At 38.9% G+C, this 20050-nt stretch overlaps 4 protein-coding genes and 1 non-coding gene across 8 annotated transcripts in view; 2 read left to right on the top strand and 3 right to left on the bottom strand.

Moving 5' to 3' along the window:
• Positions 1-20050, top strand: part of LOC144648597 (uncharacterized) — a 701885-nt gene that overhangs the window by 219460 nt on the left and 462375 nt on the right.
• The window catches only part of LOC144649639 (uncharacterized), a 187879-nt gene that overhangs the window by 39593 nt on the left and 128236 nt on the right, over positions 1-20050 (bottom strand). The gene's annotated exons all lie outside the window — the stretch shown is intronic.
• LOC144652372 (uncharacterized) overlaps positions 1-20050 on the bottom strand; it is a 107687-nt gene that overhangs the window by 15984 nt on the left and 71653 nt on the right. The gene's annotated exons all lie outside the window — the stretch shown is intronic.
• LOC144650782 (uncharacterized) lies at positions 1858-14701 on the bottom strand. 2 transcript variants are annotated; one of them, XM_078510635.1, is made up of 3 exons: positions 14231-14701; positions 2552-6422; positions 1858-1942 (listed from the first exon to the last, which is right to left on the bottom strand). In XM_078510635.1, the coding sequence occupies exon 2, from the start codon at positions 6397-6399 to the stop codon at positions 2554-2556; it is 3846 nt and encodes a 1281-aa protein (XP_078366761.1). In that variant the 5' UTR covers positions 6400-6422; positions 14231-14701; the 3' UTR covers positions 1858-1942; positions 2552-2553. The 2 variants fall into 2 exon arrangements, with proteins under 2 accessions (XP_078366761.1, XP_078366690.1); XM_078510564.1 differs by lacking the exon at positions 1858-1942 and having other exon boundaries at positions 2545-6422; positions 14231-14700.
• Positions 15862-15934, top strand: Trnas-gcu (transfer RNA serine (anticodon GCU)). Its single transcript has one exon. It is a non-coding gene; the product is annotated as a tRNA-Ser (tRNA).

Below are 20050 nucleotides of genomic sequence, written 5' to 3' on the forward strand. Positions count from 1 at the left end.
GGAAGGTTTGTGTGAGGGTTAACTTTCCTGTCAAAATGCTATCTAAAACGGTAAGGGTTGGGCGGTGTCTCCCCGTATAAACTTTGACAAGTACCCCTTGGAGGTATCTGTAACCGGCACTTCCAGGTCCTAATGATTAAACAAGAGCTTGACCATTCCTGTTATCACAACAATTGAATATAATGTTTTTTTTGTTAGACATTGTTTCAAAAAAAAAAAATAATAACGCACTGTTTGGCGGAAGACAATCAAGAGAAGTTGCAACAAGACACCGACATGTTTATTTACCTTCAGTTTACAAGAAATCAAATCCTAAAATTACACGGCGACTGTAGTTAATAAAATTCCATTCAGAATAGCTACAGAAGTCAATTTAAAATCATGGACAGAACTGTTAAGACACTGTTATTTTTCACTTATTTGGGTATCACAGCTCATTTTTTTCCACCCCTTTCCCCCATTTCAATGTTGTCAATGTTGTTATGTCAGTAAAACAAAGCCGGCCGAACTGCAAAATCCCGTAAAACAACATTGAACAGGGGGAGAGGGGGGAAAGATATTTTACTACCCACTTTTAAGCGAACACATTCACGAAAAGTGCCTGACATTTTTTTGCCTTAACCAGTTTTTCCAGCATGATAGATGAGTGGCTGATCTGATAAATTGAAGAAAAAAGGTTCGATATATACTTGGAATCATGAATACAGAACAAAAGAGAAAGAAAGAATACAGGCAAAAAAAATTATAAGGTGTCAAAGCTATTGTTTATAAGCCGTCTTTTTTACTGTGTCCATGTTTACAAGATGCCCAGTGGCCAAGAGTGAGCTCTTAGAAATCCTGAAATCCCGGCAAAAATTCGCACGCAATCTGTGAGCACATTAGTAAATGCATGCTGAGATTGCCATTGCAATGTATACAAATTAAAAATTACAATCATGAAAAGTAAACGACTTTTTTCTGAGGTTCGAAACACAGAAGTTTAAAAGAAAAACAACTGGCCCTCCTATAAACAATTAAGTTACAATATAAGACTTCGAAATTTATAATACACAACAGACGTAATATAGGAGAGCTAAAGCAGTCGGGGAATAAGTGCCAATTCTGGGAAATCTCCGTTGTAGCGCTCGAAGAGTTTGCGAACTATTTCATTCAATCAAGAATTGGGGCGAGTGTTTACGACAGCTTCTGAAGCAATCGCGATAACTAACACATCATGTTGCTTAGCAACTTCTGAGACGAACACTGCAGTCCGTTTTGTCATCAACTGGTAATTTTCCCCCCACTGAAAGATTGAAATATAAGGACGTTCACGCTTATTGTTTATGGACATCCTTGGCCTTACAACACCCGTGATTCAGGTCGCAACGTCACCCCACGTCATGCATCGAGCACGCGTGCTGAGGAAACTATATATGAAAGTGTATATATATGAACTATATATATGAAGTGTATATATAGTATATATATAGTGTATATATAAAGTGTATATATATGAACTATATATGAAACTATATAAGCAGTTCACCCTCTTAAGCCTGGTTTTCACTAGCGACGCAACAAGCACAAGCGCAAGCATAAGCCCAATCACGCAAAAAGGGCAAATTTTGATCCTTGTTCTTGTGCTTGCCGCAAGCTCAAGCAGAAGCTGAAAACTGCAACGCGCTTGTGCTTTTGCTCGAGTCGAAGCCGTTTTCACGGTGAAATAAGAGCTGTTATTCTTGCGCTTGTGCTTGCGTCGCTACTGAAAACCAGGCTTTAGATGTTCAGTGGCCCCTACTTTTATAAAAAATCAATTCTGTTAACGATTATCTACATTTTGTGACAAAATGAAAAAAAAAACCATCGGTTAAAACTTTGATTTTTCTGTTCCACGCACCTTCGAATTCCAAAGGAATGAATTTTTCCCGCGCCATGACTTCAATGAGCAGACACACGAAAAAATCTTATATGGGATAAAAAGAAGATATCGTAAATTGTTAGTAGCGAGCAATCAGCCTCACACTTCAGTTTATCTCTACACGGAGATCAGCAAGCGGTTTCTGTCAACTTGTAGTTGAGTTAACAGTCACAATCGTCATAACCAAAAAGCGAGCAGTCTTACGCCTTAAGCATAAAATTAAATATACAATATCGATTAAACTGACTCACTAATGTTTTGAGTAATGCTATGGTACTATTAAGACATTTATCACATTTTAGTGTGTAGTATCACTCTCTATTATTTTCTTTATGCAGGTCTCCTCAAACAAACTTTAGGACGACTTATATGGCGATGTTACACACTACAATGTCTACAAGATACGTTTAGTATTCTTTAGTTTCAGCGAGAAATTTGGACACGTATCATAAAGCGTTTCTTATTTAAAGTTTCCCATGTTGTTTTGACCAACAATTTTGTACAGATGAGAAGCCAGGCTGAGGTGGAGACAACGCCCCTGGACAACAGTCCCAACATGTGAACCGTTGAACCGTATATCAGTCAGTAGCTCCGTCATTAGCTCCACCGTTGCAACCCGCAATGGAAAGTATTTAGTTATTTAAGGAAACTTACTTTTACTTTCCAAACTTAAATGTCACGTTATCGCCAATCAGCATGAACGGTGCCCACTCGGAAACCTTGGTAAAGCCGCTACCTCTCATCCACTTCATGGCCTCGTGAAGAGACTCACTGGCACTTTCTCCACGAACAAGGTGCTCATAGAAGCGACGCATCAACTGCTCTGTCGCTCTGTCTTCTATGGCCCACAGTGCTACCAGTACTGAACGTGCACCGGATCCTAAGAACGCTCGAGCAATTCCAACCACTCCCTCGGCTCGGATCTGACCACGTCCACTGTGACAACAGCTAAGTACCACCAGCTTAGCTCGCAGTCGAATTTGCGAGATGTCAGACATTGTCAACAGGTAGTCTTCTTTACTTGGAATTCCAGGAACAGAACATAACGGCGAGAGAGCAATTTCTCCTCTTTCAGCATTTCCATGAGCAGCAAAGTGTATCAGACTCACTGAATGCAACCTTTCAATTACCGCCTGCTTGGTTGCACAATGTCCTAACAAAGGTTGTACGCCTAGTAGTTCTCCAATCATCTCCGCTTCCTTTCTTGCACAAGGCAATGGTTTAAAGTTCTCGACACGTCCCATGTAACGCACCCGGCCAACCACAGGATCACCCACTATCAGTGCACCAATCTGACTGTGATAGTCTGCTGGACTGTCCTGAATGAGCTTGAGAGTCGACAATGAAGGAATGATGCGGATTCTGAAAGTGTCTGAAAAATACTTCCCGCCCTCATCACTTAACGCTGCAAATGGAACTTGATTTAAGGACCGATCAGGAACGATGATGATTTCGGGCTTGTCAAGTAAGTCAGCCACAGGAGCGATGAGCATTCTGTAACACAAAGAAACGCTCAATTCGGGGTTTTGACTTTCTTCATCGTCACCTTCTACAAGTCGCAAAGCTGCTTGCTCCTCTTCTGGGTACGAATTCAGTTTTGTATCACTGCCATTTAAATATCGATCTTCGCAATTCCCTTTTTGTAACATACAAAAGCTGCGAAAACTTTTGTCAAAAAACTCATCCAAACTACCAACTAATCCGGCACCAGCAATGTTTTCATTTATTGCTCTTCTTTGAAAATGAATGACGCCACTGGACATGAGAATCCACAAAAATACATCTTGATCGTAATAAGAAATGTACAGACAAACGCTGTTGCTTTCTCTTCTCATAATATTCTCAATGCCAACCCAAGATCGTGGATGAGCTGAGATTTCCCTTTTAACAGAATATTGAGTGGCCATCAAGTCTGCTAAGGATCTCGCCCGTGCCAGCTCTAGAACATAAAGAGCATTGTTAGGATTAACATCCTCAACCAAACAAAAGAATGCACTGAGACTCCGGTACGGAAAATCGTGCACATCTGATAACGATATCTTAAAGTTATCGTTGTCTTTCAGAAAACCACGCAACTCTTCACTTTTGTTAATACCAAGAAGCAGATAGTGAAACGCTTCTTGGATTTGGTCTTGGGATAATTTCAGCAATGTGAGGCTGCAGTAACATTCAAACTCTTGGTCAGCGAGTCCAATATCTTGACTAATTAAAAGTGCTTTCTTTAGATAACTTTCAGCCATGACATGCTCCCCCAGGGAATGAAACAATGTTCCGAGGCTTCTGTAATCTGCTGCTTCACCTTCTCTGTCACCAATTTCCATTTTGATTGCAAGCGCCTTCTCGAGATATTCTTTGGCTTTGATATATTCACCAAGAGTTTGAAACAGGTTTCCATAACATGAGGCTTCTCCTGCTCTGTCTCCAATATCTTTTCTGATCAAAGCTGCTTTCTTATAATACGTTTTAGCTTTGACATATTCACCAGTAGATTGAAACATATTTCCCATGTTTCCGTAGTCTGATGCTTCTCCTTCTCTGTCTCCAATTTCAATTCTGATCTCAAGTGCCTTCTCGAAATACTCTTTAGCTTTGTCATATTCACCGATACATTGAAACATATTTCCTAAATTTCCATAAGATGATGCTTCTCCTGCTCTGTTACCAATATCAATGTTGATCGCAAGTGCTTTCTCGTGATATTCTTTAGCTTTGATATATTCACCAAGAGATCGAAACACAGTTCCTAAGTTTTCGTAACTTGTTGCTTCTCCTGATCTGTCACCAATTGCAATACTGATCGCAAGTGCGTTGTCAAGATATATTTTAGCTTGAACGTATTCACCAAGAGAATAAAACACAGTTCCTAGGTTTCCGTAATCTGATGCTTCTCCTGCTCTGTCACCAATTTCAGTCCTGATCGTAAGTGCCTTCTCAAGGTATACTTTAGCTTTCCCTACATTTTCACCAAAAGATTTTAAGGCCGTTCCTAAGTTTCCGTAGGCTGTTGCTTCTCCTTCTCTGTCGCCAGTTTCAATATTGATTGCAAGTGCTTTCTCAAGATATATTTTAGCTTGAACGTATTCACCAAGAGAATAAAACACAGTTCCTAGGTTTCCATAATCTACTGCTTCTCCTGCTCTGTCACCAATTTCAGTTCTGATTGCAAGTGCTTTCTCATGATATTCTTTAGCTTTGACAAACTCACCAAGAGCTTTAGACACAATTCCCAGATTTCCATAAGATGTTGCTTCTCCTTTCCTGTCACCAATTTCAATACTGATCGTAAGCGCTTTCTCGAGGTACTCTTTCGCTTTGACATATTCACTAAGAGATTTAAACACAATTCCCAGATTTTCATACGATGATGCTTCTCCTTCTCTGTGACCAATTTTAATTCTGATCGCAAGTGCTTTCTCATGATATTCTTTAGCTTTTTGATATTCAGCAACAGATTTAAACATCTTTCCTAGGTGTCCATAACTTGATGCTTCTCCTTCTCTGTCTCCAGTTTCAATTCTCATCGCAAGTGCTTTTTCGTGATATTCTTTAGCTTTGTCATATTCACCAAGGTGTTGATACACAGTTCCAAGATTTCCATAAGATGATGCTTTTTCTTTTCTGGTACCGATTTCAATTCTGATTGCCAGTGCTTTCTCGTTATATTCTTTAGCCTTGACATAATCACCAAGAGACTGAAACACAGTTCCTATGTTTCCATAACATGATGCTTCTACTGCTCTGTCACCAATTTTTATGGTTATTGAAAGTGCTTTCTCAAGATATTCTTTAGCTTTGACATATTCACCAATGGAACAACACAGAGTTCCAAGGTTTACGTAATCTGCTGCTTCTCCGACCTTGTCAGCAATTTTAAGTCTGATTGCAAGCGCTTTCTCGAGATATTCTTTAGCTTTGACATATTCACCAAGAGGTTGAAGCACGGTTCCTAGGTTTCCGTAAAATGTCGCTGTTCCTTTTCTGTCGCCAATTTCAGTTGTTATCGCAAGTGCGTTCCTTAACCATTCTTTAGCTTGAACAAATTCACCAAGACGATACGACATATTTCCCAAGTTTCCATAAGCGTATGCTTGTCCTTTTTTGTCGTCCGTTTCTTTCGTTATATTGATCACTTTCTCATAAAGTTCTCTTGCCTCTGCATATTTGCACTGTCGTTCATATATATCGGCTAGTGCTATGGTAATATTCTTCTCTATGGCTTTTTCACCACACTCGCGGCAAATAACAAGAAGGTCTCTGCCGCATTTCACTGCATTTGTGTAATCAGGGATAGAACAGTACGCCTTGAACATTGTTTTATAGATAGCAATGGTAAGAATATTGATAAGTTCATCAACTTTTTTCATTTCTTCATTATTTAAGAAAGTCAAACATTCTTTACAAAGTTCGAGGGCTTTGAAAGCCCGACCACTGTTGAGAAGGAACGTAGCAACAGTTAAGCTGATAAAGATGGCTTCTAAAACGTCGACTTCTATGTAGATCATGACGTCCTTTTCCAAAGGCCGGCCTTAGATGTAAGAAAGATGATACAAATCAAGTTAATTAGCTATTTTAGATTTATTTATAGCTTGTCCAAACTTGAATGCGTAAGTATTTCAACCAGCTTTGTCGTCCCTGTCGGCCTTTTAGAATCTCTTTATAGTCGGATCATGGAAGGACTGTCTGTAACAGACCTGGTGACACCTGATTTTCCACCAGGTTTTGAATACAAAATCGACCAGGGCAGTCAAAAATCCACCAGGTTGATTACTTTTTCTCCACAGAGGGCGATGATTTATTAAATCTAACCATGTATGTAAACTTAGCGGGGTAATCGTGTACAATTTTCCGCACCGATGTCGCCTAACGGCCGTAGATGACACCGTGTTTTTTTTCGCATTTTACGTAAACAATTGAAGTAATGCACTCTTTGTATCCTGCTCTTACACGGAGAAAAGTGGCAAAGGAGAAACAGAATCTAATAAAGACATCGGACTTAATTTCTTGTATAAGAAGTCCTTAAAGGCCTTCGCGTTAGACGGCAAACGGGCCGATTTTGCGATCCCCGAGCGTTTTTTGTATCGAACAGTGCATTACCTACCGCCACGAGATCCGCAATGGGTCAAATATAGCAAATCATTGTAACAATGAGCCAATAAGTCACCCTACTATTGACACTGTCAGTTCGCACTTGGACCTGAATCAGTCGCCTGGAATATATTCCTAAAATCCTCTGAAATTCTCGCACGTTTTTGTCCATCAGAGGTATCATAAACGGCACGCAATGCATGCAGAAGCAATGACGAACAGAAGAACAAATTCCGCCGACCGCCTTATGATATAAGGCGATGGTGACTAACGATATCGCCTTAAAAATGATTAAACTTGCTTTAGATGCATGTTACTTTTCCAGCTCTTAGCAGGCCTGTGGGCAGAATTAAAAACGATGGTTCTTCAGAGCGACAAAGATCTGAAATATGCAATCGTGTGAACTCCGAAGATGTAAGCTACTGGGGGTCCAGGGGCATGCCTCCCCGGGAAATTTTGAAAGATTAGACAGCCCGAAACCACATTTCGTGCGTTTTGAAGGGAGTTTATATGCAACTAGGCAGCTTAAAGTAAACTTAAAAAAACACGATTTTTTCTAGACCTTTTAAGTTAAAATCAAAGCTCCTTATTTTTGGAAGGGGAACGCGCCTCACCAGGCAACCAACCTTGCGCTTGACGGATTACACCACCAAAACCCAGTTTGCGACTTAAAATTTCTAAACCGCGCGTCGAAGGACTTTGAGAAAGTCTAGGTTAATTTTATTTTAGCCTGTTATTCGATACTGTTTCAAAAAGATTGGAGAACGTATCGTGGGACTGATTTATTATCAAAAAAGCCGTGCAATAAGAGACAGATCCAGAGGTTGTCTAGTACGGGCGCGCCTAAATTTAAACTCTGTCGTCCGTTTACCGTTACAGTTGCAAAATGTTCAAAATGCAGGCTCTTATCCATTTTTGGAAGGTCAAAGCAAAAAAATTAAAGAAAGAAAGCCGTCTGCTTATATCTTTAACAGGTCGAATAAATTGTCCCTTTTTTCGGATTTAGCGAGCAATGAAAAATACGTGTTAATCCCAGCCTGTCCAGTCGATGAAAATCGATCATCGGAAACCAATCGATATAATCAATATAATCGATAAAAATCAATCGATTAATATCGATTGGTTCAATTAATCGATGAAAATCGACACTCACAATTCACGTCCTCTTAATTGTATCGATTGGCATCGATTTTATCGATTATTATCGGTTATAATAAATAAATGAACCATTTATCAATTCTTGCAACATTTGTAAGGCGATACGTTACGCATCCTTTCACTAAGTTAGTCAAATCAAAAATCTGCGAGTCAAACAAAGCACGAAATGAACGTTCTAATAATAGAGGCTATTGTGAAGGGCTACCACGAGTGCCCATTTCTATGGAATTTAAATCGCCTTTTCAGGATTAAACAAAATAAAAAAATCTAGCAACGTCCAAGAGTCTTGAAATTTTCATAGAGTTCCTGGTAGAGTTGAATACCAGTGAAAGCTCCTGCGAACCTGTGATAGTTAAGCCCGGAGTGAAGTCAGTCTATACGTGGAAAAAGGGGGAAATGGCCGGGTCTCTTCTTAATTGAAAATTCGGTAATTTCAGAAAACGTTGTTTAACAAATCCGTGTCTGTTCACATCAGAGATTATGGAGGGCTATTTAGAGGGTATTGTCCACAAGTCACGGCGGTTTAATCTGATTAAACATTTCGAAGAGAGTTTTGATCACACTTTCAATCAAGCGTTTCGTAATTTTTACACATTTACATGAAAATCAGCAATTGCACAACATATATGGCCAATGCCTAGCGCAAATGTATCTGAAGTCATTATTAAACGATTGCAACTGACAATCGATATAATCGATAAAATCGATGACAATTGATGAAAATCGATGAAAATCGATACTCACAACTCTTTGGTTTATCGATTTTCATCGATTTCCGATATCAATCAATTAACCCAACCAAATTTACTGCTTTTAGTGGGTTTCTCGTCTGGTTTTGTTTCGTTTGTTAAATTTTGGCTTTCAATTGAGTTTTTTATCCTGAAAAGTAAAAATAATTCACGATGCTCGTTTTTGTATGTGCGCGCGGAAGAAAATTTAGTGGTGAACAATAAAAACAATAGAGTGTTTCTGTCTCGGAACTATCGGTCTGATAGTTGCCCCTTGGAAATTTGATGTTCTTAAAACTAGCATATTTGCCCTCGAAGCTTCGCTTCTCGGGCTAATATTTGTTTTAAGAACATCAAATTTCCGCGGGCAACTATCAGCCGATAGTTCCTCGACAGAAACACTCTATTGTTAAAATAGAGCGTTTCTTTCGAGGAACTATCGGCTGATAGTTGCCCAGCGGAAATTTGATGTTCTTAATACAAATATAAGCCCGAGAAGCGAAGTTTCGAGGGCTAATCTGCTAGTTTAAAGAAACAAGGTAAAAACCCTAGGGCTATGGACCTCAACAGAACTCGAATTTTCAGTTTCTTTAAACTACAGCGAGAAACTTGAAAAAGTTAAGGAAATTTTAAGATGCTGGAAATACCGCAGACTTAGGTAAAATCACTGTAAGCAAGTCATTAGTCGGTCTCGCAATAGACCATTTGCATTATGACGTAAAAGCGCAAAGACTTCTGGTAGTTGTAGTTAGGTTCGCGGGAAAACACCATTTCTGGCTTACGATTGGCTAAGGGCAGCCAAGCGTGAAGGTGGACTTCCAGGTTTTTTTTATCTGAAGTTTGAGCTGCTAAGTTTACGCTCTTGTCGCTTCGAAATTTGTTTATACATTTATTTTTTCAGTTACCTGTCAAAAATATAGAAAACAGGATGATAGCTTTGGAATGGAAATTGACTGAGTTCTGTGTTTTAACCAAGACAGAAAAAATGTTGTTCGTGTTCAAGTAAGTTTAATATGTACGTTGTGTGGCGAAGTTGACTTGGTAGAAATTCATTCATCGCGGCCGACAACTTCTCTTCGTAAATAATTTTAGCCTAATATCACAGCTTCAAAACATCGCGCACTGGATCAACAAACGATCGCTTCCATCGATCGCAGCATTCGCAGGTGAATTAATTCTTCACTGAAAAGCTTAGAAAATGTACCATATGTCATGATTGCTCGGCGGGACGGTCAGTTTAAGGGTCAATCATAAAGGATTTTCAAGCTGATCAATCAAAACTTCCCTGTGCATTTGAATACGGTACAGATTATTTGTTTTTATCTTAAAATTGTATTTTTTCGTCAAATTAGAACTGTAATTGCAATATTCTTTAACAAAAAAGTTTTCTTGTTTTTGTACTGGAAATGTCAACTCGTCGAGTAGCATTTGTGGTTTCAATCCGAGCGAGGGCCGTGCGAGCAAATATAATTGTATTTCCATGAATCTTGTTGATGAACGATTACTTGTGCAACTCGAAAGGTGAGCCTCAAAGATTTTTACGAGTGTAGACATCATGTACTGTGCTCCCCATGCATGTTTAGAAAGGGTAAAATAATGCCTCTTCGTATATTATTTGAAAATACCTGGCAAGCAAAAGTTTTAGGAATTTAATTAAATAACCGCGCGACTGAGACTTGGAGGAAACACTCGTTGAAACTTCACTACACAACGCAACCCAGCAAATATACAATTTCTTGCATAACTTTCTTTTCATTTGAACGGACTTGGTTTTATACTGAGAGGTTGCTTTTTGCCCTTTAAGAGAATGTCTCCTTTAGATCCACAAACTTAATTTGGCTCAGTAAATAGAATTCGCTCAAAATCCCTCCAGTAATTTCTTATTTTAAGTAAGTAACAAATATGAAATTAGACTGGAGAAAAATTGTTTTCTTTATGAAATCTGAATGAAAACTTTTTACACCTCCTGGTGGCCTCGGTGGCCATTGGCCTGATCGTGAAATTTGGTAAAGTCCAACCATTCGCTCTAATACAAATATTTCAGCTACATCGCTTAAATACCGATACTTGTAAACATCAAGCCTTGGCCTTTTAAACTGGATGAATCGCATTGAACAACTTTGATTATCAAGAAAGAGACGAGGATCTAAGGTTTGGCTATTTTGGACGTTTAAGGCCAGCTCAAATTTTCCTTAACTTTATGTAGTAAAATATCAAAAGTGGCTCGTACTCACAAGTTAAACTGCATATCAGCGGCAAGCTCCATCCTTCCGCTCTGAGAATATGTAAAAATATTTGGCTGTTCTCTACTCCTTCGGTTGTTGACAAGGGGCGAAACAAGTGCTACTCGGCGGATTTCGCCATGTTGTCATCATAACAATTCGAACCAACTTCAGTACCAAACAGAGGAGAATTTTGTTAGATCACTAGTACATTTATCTCGCAGCGAAGGAAGAAATCACCTTGCAATCCGCTTTTATCTGAACGGAAATTATCACGTCGAAATAGTCCATTTTAAAGCAACTTTTACAGCAACAAATCGATCTTCTACTGGTCGCCATCTTGGTTTTAACATCCGCTGACCAGTTTAGTCAGTCAGTATAAAACACGGACTGCGGACTGCGGACTACGGACTGGGTATAAAACACGGACTACGGTATAAAATGCAGACTAAGCAGCAAAATGCTACCAAGTGTGACCTGATGTTAAAAATAACTAGAAGCAAGGCTGTATAAACTGAGCATCAAAGTTGTCTCACCTTTTCACAAATCGGGTCAGACGTTTTTCCCTGTATGTTTTTCTCTTGTGCCAGTAGAATTTTTTAACTTCTTCAGTACTTGAAATTTCGTGCCTCTTTTTTGGTATTACAGGGGTCCGAGGGGTGTTGAGTAATTTTCTTTACCTCCATCACGATTTTCTTGGGCTAGCGGGCTTGATGACGATTCAAAATTTCCCGCGAACCTAACTACAACTACCAGAAGTCTTTGCGATTTACGTCATAATGCAAATGGTCTAATGGTTTATTAACTCTCCCCCCTTTGCTCAAACTATAACGTCATTAATGAAATTAACAATCTGCTTTATAACTTTCTTATAACTTACGTCCGAGGGTTAAATATATAAGTGCACCATATGCTTTTGTTTTACTTCAACACTCAAAAGAACCCTTTTGTTTTTCTTTGCCCCGCGGTGTTATTGTAATTGTTAGTAGTTTAAGTAGTGTACTGTAAGCTATGTAAGTATTGTAATATTGTACTTAGAGTGTTATAAGTGGTTCAACCGTGTACTGTTGCTATTGTACTGTAGTCATTGATTTTTTTTTTATGTATTGTTGCATTTCAATTAAAAAAAAAACTATCAGCCGATAGTTCCTCGACAGAAACAAAAATAGAACATATTCAGTGCTAAAAACTATAAAAGCCTGCATGGTATCCCGGATATGCGAATCGTTTGTCGAATTTCGCTAAACGACTTCGCCTTAATTCCCTTGTTTTGTTGATAAAATGATCTTTGATGCAGCAAATTTTCATCAGAAACATTCTACTTGCTTAATGGAAGTAAGACAGTACTAGTGCCAAAGAAGGTGACAGCAAAACAAGCCCGACTCTAAAAACGCTTTGAGGTAAGAAAAGTTTCTTTTTAGCCACAATCTGAAGACAGAACACTCCTCTTTTGTTCTTTTTAAAGCGAAGCAGTGGCGAAGTAGAGGCGAATTTGAAACTTGCTGCGAAAAGAACGCATGAAAATTTCGATAAATTGTTTTAGGTTTGTCGGCTTTGTCAGAATCTTTTTGTACCGGGGGTCGGAGAAAGGACTATAAATTGGAAGTATGAATAAAATGGTATCTTCGTATTTATGGAGAAGCCACCGAAGCAAAGAATAAACTAAACTTTCACTTTACACGAACGGATGTTGCGTACATTTGTAACTGCCGTAAGCGGCAACAAGTCTTGTAAATTCTGTGTTCGGTTTTTTAATGCTATATTCTAAACCCACTAGAAGATGGTTTCCTATGTCCTTTACGACAATATGCACTTTTGGAGTTTACTGAAAGCAGCTGAATGCCCTCACCGTTCACTAGCAGCTTTTCTAAGTCTCAAGCGTGCATTATTTTCTTTTATCCAGGAAAATAACCGAGCTACTGCACGCGTTGTGAGTGGTTGATGCCTGTCATCTAGTAGAGAGAACAGACGTCATGGTCCAAATTAGTGTTGTCGGCAAAGTTTTTTCAAAACTCGCGGGGCCACAACAAAAACAAAAAGTTCAGCTTATTTGTAAATCTACAGTGCTTGAGAAACAATCCGCCAAATATCGCTCACCTTTCGAAACATTTAACTGGGCTTAACAAGCTTGAGGTAGAAAGTTAATGAATCGAGAAATTATCGAAAGCTGTAAGTGTTTGTCCGATGTTTAACAGTTGGACGACGCCACGGGAAACAAATGAATGGCGGTCGAACGCTAATGTTAAAGCTTAAAGATTTGAACAACTTTCCCAATGGAATAAAGGTTAGTGTTTTCATTGACGTTTTAATTTACCATTATTCAGTTTATTAAATCGGTTTAACAGTGGTTCGTGGTTACGGAAAACATAATCATTATGTTATTGTATAAAACAAATAGATTCCATCTAGCCGTGGGTCTGTTCAATTATAGATCACAGAAGACGTCAAAATGTTTAAGAACATCAGTGACCCACTCCCGGCCCACGAGCCGCTAGGCGATCGCCTAGCGGCTCGTGGGCCACTTTTTTGTTCTTGCCACATTTGGACGTCATCTGTGATCTATAACTGAACGGACTCTCGGAAAAATGGAATCTATTTGTTAAATAGAACATGGAAAACCATCTTCTAGTAGGTAAATAAAAAACGCTTTATTACCTAAGATATTTAGTAATCAGAGAACAGGTCTAATTTTCTAGAGGCCTTATACTGTTGCTCGCATTGCGTGCCTATGTTTAACAGGAAGTGAACTGCGAGTGAAATTAACTCCGCTCAGTACAACTCGTTATTTTCCAAGTTAAAAACTAGCAATGGTATATTGCAATTCCTGAGTTTTGATTGGGTAACAGGCAATGGTTTATGAGCTCTATATACCATTGACCAAAACATCTTAGCCGATACGCGTTAATGAGAACAGTCAGGGCTTTCAAATATTGCAATTCTTTGGGTGTTTTTAATACCTGTAAAACAATTATTCCACTCGCGCTTGTTGGATATGAGATAGTTATAGTCAACGCGGTGCAACGCGCCTCGTTGGCTATCTACTAACTACTATCACATATCTACGCGCGCTCATGGAATAATTGTTCAATATTGTATCGTAAGCAAAGGTTGTATGTTGTCAGTGCAATATTTTGGCTTACCTGTAGCTCTTTTACGTTTTGCCAGAGACAATTCTGCAAGACCAGAAGAGATGAATTAGGTTCTCTTTCTCCGTTTGGCCAATAGAAACTACAGAGATCGTTATCCTACGGCTTTTGTTAGGAACTCGTTGGTCGCCAGTCGTCTACAGGGTATATGCAGTAATTGAAATTAAAAAAAATACAATTAGTTTATAGATTAAGTACACTGGAGTTTCAGAGGCACAATCCACAACCCAGTTTTCTTGACTATTGGTCCGGTTGGACACTTTTGTTAAAATTAGAAGGCAAGGCTGTCAACTTGGTTTACTTGTCTCCGTATATTTCGCATAAAATCTTTCGTATTTTATGTTTGTCAGTTGTTGTGTACGGAGACTTTGATTTAATTTTTAGGTTTTTTTAAGAGGACAGCAACCCGTAAAAAGCAAGATAGTTGTTTCGGTGATGTAATAGCTATCTGTGACGGAATTCAGAAAAGGATACGAACGTATATGTGTCTCATCAAATGCTAAACCCTGCGAACCCCTTTTAACCGCCATACAGTGGAACCTCGATATAATGAAGGGTCAAGGGACTAGCAAAAATATGTTCGCTACAACTAGGTGTCGTCAAATTGCGGTAATTTTCCATATATTTACTATCAATGGCGCAGACCAACGTTCGTTACTCCGTGGACTAGAATTGTCCAGGTTCCAGTGTCTGTTTGGCAATTTTCCACTGGTGGAAAACGTCTGGAAAACGTCTGGATTGTTTACAAAATTAAAATTAGCGCAGATCAGAAAAAAAACTTTAACGGCAAGTTTTCGAAAGCACACCACAGTTTTTAACAATATTTTCATAAAACAGTCGAACCCCTATTACGCGGCCACACCCTATTTTGCAGCCAGTAATCAAAGTTGTAAATAGAACCCTCATTTAGCGGCCACCTCTATTAAGCGGCAACGGCCGCCTTTCGGCCGTCCCAATGAGCAATCCTCTATTGTTTTTGAGAGACCACCAATAATTTTATACACCCATAATGCATTAAAGGAGAAGTTTACTCCAAAATGGCAAATTAATTTTTTTACGCCAATAAACATTTTAACCAAAGATATGTTAGTCACCAAAATTTCAGCCATTCAGGCATTTTGGCAAACAAAAGCCACTTCAAAGTAACAAGGAGTTTCGAGTATTTAAATTTTCCCGCCAAACTTCAGGCTGAGCTCTTTGACGTCACGCATACATTACTAGCTGCAATATGGCGGCATTCAGTTGTCGAGTTTTTGGCTACTTCAGAAAGGGATTTTGTAGGGTTTTAGCTCTCGTCGGAAGCTGAAACTTTGGTGAATAACATCTCTTTGTATAAACTTTCGATTGGTGCAAAGAAAAAAAAATGGCCACTTTAGCTATTAAACGGCCCGTAACCATTCCCCAAAGGTGGCCGCTTATTAGGGGTTTGACTGTATTGTGACCTAATTACTTTGTAGAAGATTGGTCTGTTACCAAAGGCTCGAAGAAACAAATGGTCTTACAGACTTCACATTACTTCTTCTTATTCACTGAATACGATGACAGGTGACTTTAGATACATCTATTGTATGGTAAGTACCGCCGCCTGGTTACCGCCGCCGCCTGGTTACCGCCTGGTTACCGCCGCCTGGTTAGCTCAGTTGGTAGAGCGCCGGACTGCTGTGCGGGAGGTCGTGGGTTCGAACCCCAGACCGGACCAACACTCAGGGTCTTAAAATAACTGAAGACAATGTGCTGCCTTTGTAATTTCGTCTGCAAATGGTTAGACATTCTAGTCTTCTCGGAAAAGGACGATAAACCGTAGGTCCCGTCTCCTGTATCTTCAGTCTTATAACAGGGGACGTTAAAGAACCCACACACTATTCGCAAATAGTAGGGCACGAAGCTCCCGGTGTTGTGGTCTGGCCTTTACAATTGTGTAGTAAAATTACAGTACGTGTAAAGCGCATTTGAACCTATACAAATGAAAAATGCGCTATATAAATACATTATCATTATCATTAGGTGATATAAGTAATTGTGCTGTAAATAATGCATGTAAATAACTGTATCGTAAGTAGAAACTAGGTGATGTAAGTATATTGTACTGCAAGTAGTGCTTTTCTGTGTGCTCCAACAAATAAAACGTTGTGCTGTGTTATTTAGGGCAAACTTGTATGATTCCAAATCCGCTAGTTGTTCAGTTCTTTTCGTATTTAGACCAAAAAGGAATCAATACAGGATGACACACTATCAAGATGTGATTTCAAGGATTTATTAGTCAAACAATAAACTGAGACAATAGTAATTAAATAACAGAAAAAATACTTCTAAGCGGAGACACTGGCCTCAATAAGTCCCAAACCTTTTCCGCAAGAGGTGTCCGCTTAAGACAGGTTATACTGTTCTTTCTCCAGTGTTCACAGTACCAAGGAGTTTAAGTACAGACAAGTTTTTAGTCAAGAGAGAAAACCAGAAGTCAATTGTTCGTTTCTTTGGCGCATGTTATCCACATTTCCATTAGTCATATTTAGCGGCCGCGATCAAGAATCTTGGTGGCGAATGCGACTTTTGATCAACAGTTAAGACGAGAATACCCGTCATTGAGAGAGTCCCCCAACCCCAAGTGCGCTTGGGAGCCAGAGAACGTTCGGTGTCGGACCACCTACTTCAGCGACAACACCAATTGAGTTTAAGAGTCTAGAAAGTATCGTAAATAAACAAGCTAAAAGGTGCACATCTGAGTTCCAAAACGGGGCAAACGAGAAAAAAAACATTAAAAACCAAATTATAAAGGCGATCAACGTATTAGCAGTGCGGGGAAAGATTCAACTCAGATCCTACTAAAACCTAAAAGGATCGATATACAGTTAATATCCTTAATTATTTTTTTTCGCCAGGTCAGTGAAAGAACCTTAATATACTCAAGCACAGCGCCGCATTCGCACTGAACATATATCTCTGAATATATCAGGGTTCATACAAAAAATTGCAATCATTTTTCAAGGGCTTTTCAAGGAATTTTCAAGGTCCAAACTGAATTTTCAAGGATCACCTACCAGGAATGTAATTTCACAGATGGTACATTAATACACATAAAACCCAGTCAAGCTAAAATGCATGCGACATGCACAGGACAATTAAGAGTTCTACACAATGAATGATGAATGGTGGATTTGTTTCACTCACATTTGAACTCACGTGCGCAGTTGGATTACTTTGCTTCTCAAAGGATTTCCTTTTATCAACTTCTTCTACACCCGGCTTTTTCAGTGTTTGAAGCTGCTTTACACAGGAAAAGACCAAAGTCTATGTAGAGCGATTCTTTCATAACCCCACTACATTCAAAGTGAAGAAAATTCAAGGACTCCCCCAAAATTCAAGGACTTTTAAAGACTGTGCGAACCCTGCATATCAGTGACTGTTATTTCTAGCTCTGTTCTTCAACAGCGTATGAAATGAAAATATCCCTGATTGTCTCAACCTGCCATTAACTAACTTGTGCTCACCACTGCTGTTAGATCAACAAAATCAAACCAAAGTTCATATGCGTCAACAAGAGTAAGTGTTCCAATTATTGCTCAAAAAAAGTTAATACCTTCAGTGAGCGTTCATTCGCGTAACTTCACGCGTGACTCGCTGTTTACGTTCACAAAGCAACGAAAATCAGTCACGCGACTCATGCAAAATTCAAAGGAAATCGATTATTTAAAGGGATTGTGTTACGGCTAAGTTAATTTTATGTTATGAAAGTTTGCCAAACACCCGCTATGAAACTAAATGTTTGCAAAGAAATTAATTCTATGATTGTAAATGAAAAAACCATAGCTTCACTGCAGCCAAATGTGTTTCCCGGCGTTATAATTTAAAGTTACAAGCAAACAAGATTAACTTTGAAAACTGTTCCGCCGGACCATTTTTCAAAAATCCGTATCGCAATCCGTTTCAATCTTAGTCACTTTTGGCCATCCGTACCATCTTTTGCATTTGGTGTGTTATTTCAATATCCCTTCACTGTTTTAATATGTTATTTATATATTTAAACAAATTTGATGGTCAATTCCTATGCCTAAGTTTGGCTAAAATCCGTCACACGGCCCCTTTAACATCGACTCTAAATACAGAGCTTTCAGTCAGGAACAGCTTACGGCTAGAAGTTAGAAATAAACTTATCGTGTCCAGTTTTCTTTATAATTATCTTCTGATAACAGTCAGTGAAACCAAAACCGAAATAATACTGAGGGTCTTTCCCTTCAAGACAAGCGCGAGACTCTCTATGACAAATTAAAAAACAACCAAATTTCCACCTTCATCTTTTTACAAAATAAACAAAGAGAAACATTTCTTCTATTACATACTTTGCCAAATCATCTTGATTCTTTGTTAAATGCAGACGGGATTGTCGTTAACTAATATTCGAGTTCACCTTTCAGACGACAAATAAGACCGTCAAGACAGAACTGATCTTACTTGGTCTGTTGTAATATTTCTTCATTATAACTTCAAGACGCGAAAGCCTGCGAATCTGCTTTTTGTGTCCACTTCATAATGTATTTTGCGCGATCTGATCGATTTCATCCGCCGAAACGATCGAAACGAAACCGCCGAAACGGCCGAAACGAGCGAAACGAAACGAAATCACCGAAACAAGCAAAACTTCAAGATTTCCGCCACTCACCGTACTACACTCCGTTTATCCCACTATGCACTCACCACACACTCCGGTTAGCCTGTTTACGGTTGTCGCGGCCACCAAAAAAATCGAGCTATATATTCTAATTTAGTCAAAATATGGTCCATTCAATACAATGTAAGGTTAAATGTACTTACCACGGCGAAGTTCGCTTTGGAAACTGAAACTAAATCACTCGGGTTTCCCGAAATTCCGAGAAAACAGATAATCATATTACGTCATGTCTTGGTCATGTATGTAGCATCGAAGAGTCTCGCTATTCTACGAGACGGAAGTCCTTTGCGAGCCACTCTTTTTTTTTTTTTTTTCTCAATTTACTGTATTTTTGAAAATTTTTTAAATAGTTTTCACTTTTTTAAGGCTTTTAATGTATCCAAACCTCGTTTGTTTATTTACTTGCTCAGTTATAACCTGAAAGCCCGAACGACACATGGTGACTGACCCTGATCAAGGTTGCGTGACACAGTAGGTCCAGTTCTTGTAGTCACCAGCTCCCTCGGATGAAACTACTACAACTTTCCAGGTGACTTTTTTTTCCTTTGATAATCAGTGATTTTATTAAAGATTACGGAGATTTTGTTTAAAAAGATTCATAATATACACTGAGATTCAGGCAAGCCTTAAAGTGGAGCACCTCATTTTTTTATTCTTTATAGGAGCCAGTGTTTAAAAAGACTCATAAAAACGCGAATTTGCCGCTTGCCATTCACACAGATATATCGTAGGTCGGTGTGTGATCAACGAATACTTTGACCTAAACATGCTTATATTTCCCTCGTTTGGTTGTTACGATTTATAAAATGACAAAGGTTTGTAATTTTTCAATAAATATATTTACACTAATAAATTGCTTTTCATGATTCTCTACACTGGGTATTTTTGTCCATATTTCCCGTTCAGTAATGTAACAAATGTGGAAACTCAGGCACGCTTCAAATGAGGAACATCGTGAAAACAAGCCAGGCTTATAAAGCGGTCTCTTTCCTTTGCTCGATATTTGAACCAGTGACAATATTGTACTACTACTCATCTATTGATTTCTGCCAGTTTCTTCAGAGTGTGGGTTCTGGGAACGTAACTCGTACTCGAAGTCGATACACTCATGCAAAAGAAACCGCCAGCTACGTAGGCTACTGTAAAGT

This window comes from Oculina patagonica, chromosome 1, assembly GCF_052425735.1.
Source record: "Oculina patagonica isolate OP01 chromosome 1, crgOcupat, whole genome shotgun sequence".
Lineage (NCBI taxonomy): Eukaryota > Metazoa > Cnidaria > Anthozoa > Scleractinia > Oculinidae > Oculina > Oculina patagonica.

What these genes read in the sequence shown, in the direction of transcription:
- LOC144650782 (XM_078510635.1), bottom strand. Translation starts at nt 6,399, where the DNA reads ATGATCTACATAGAAGTCGACGTTTTAGAAGCCATCTTTATCAGCTTA.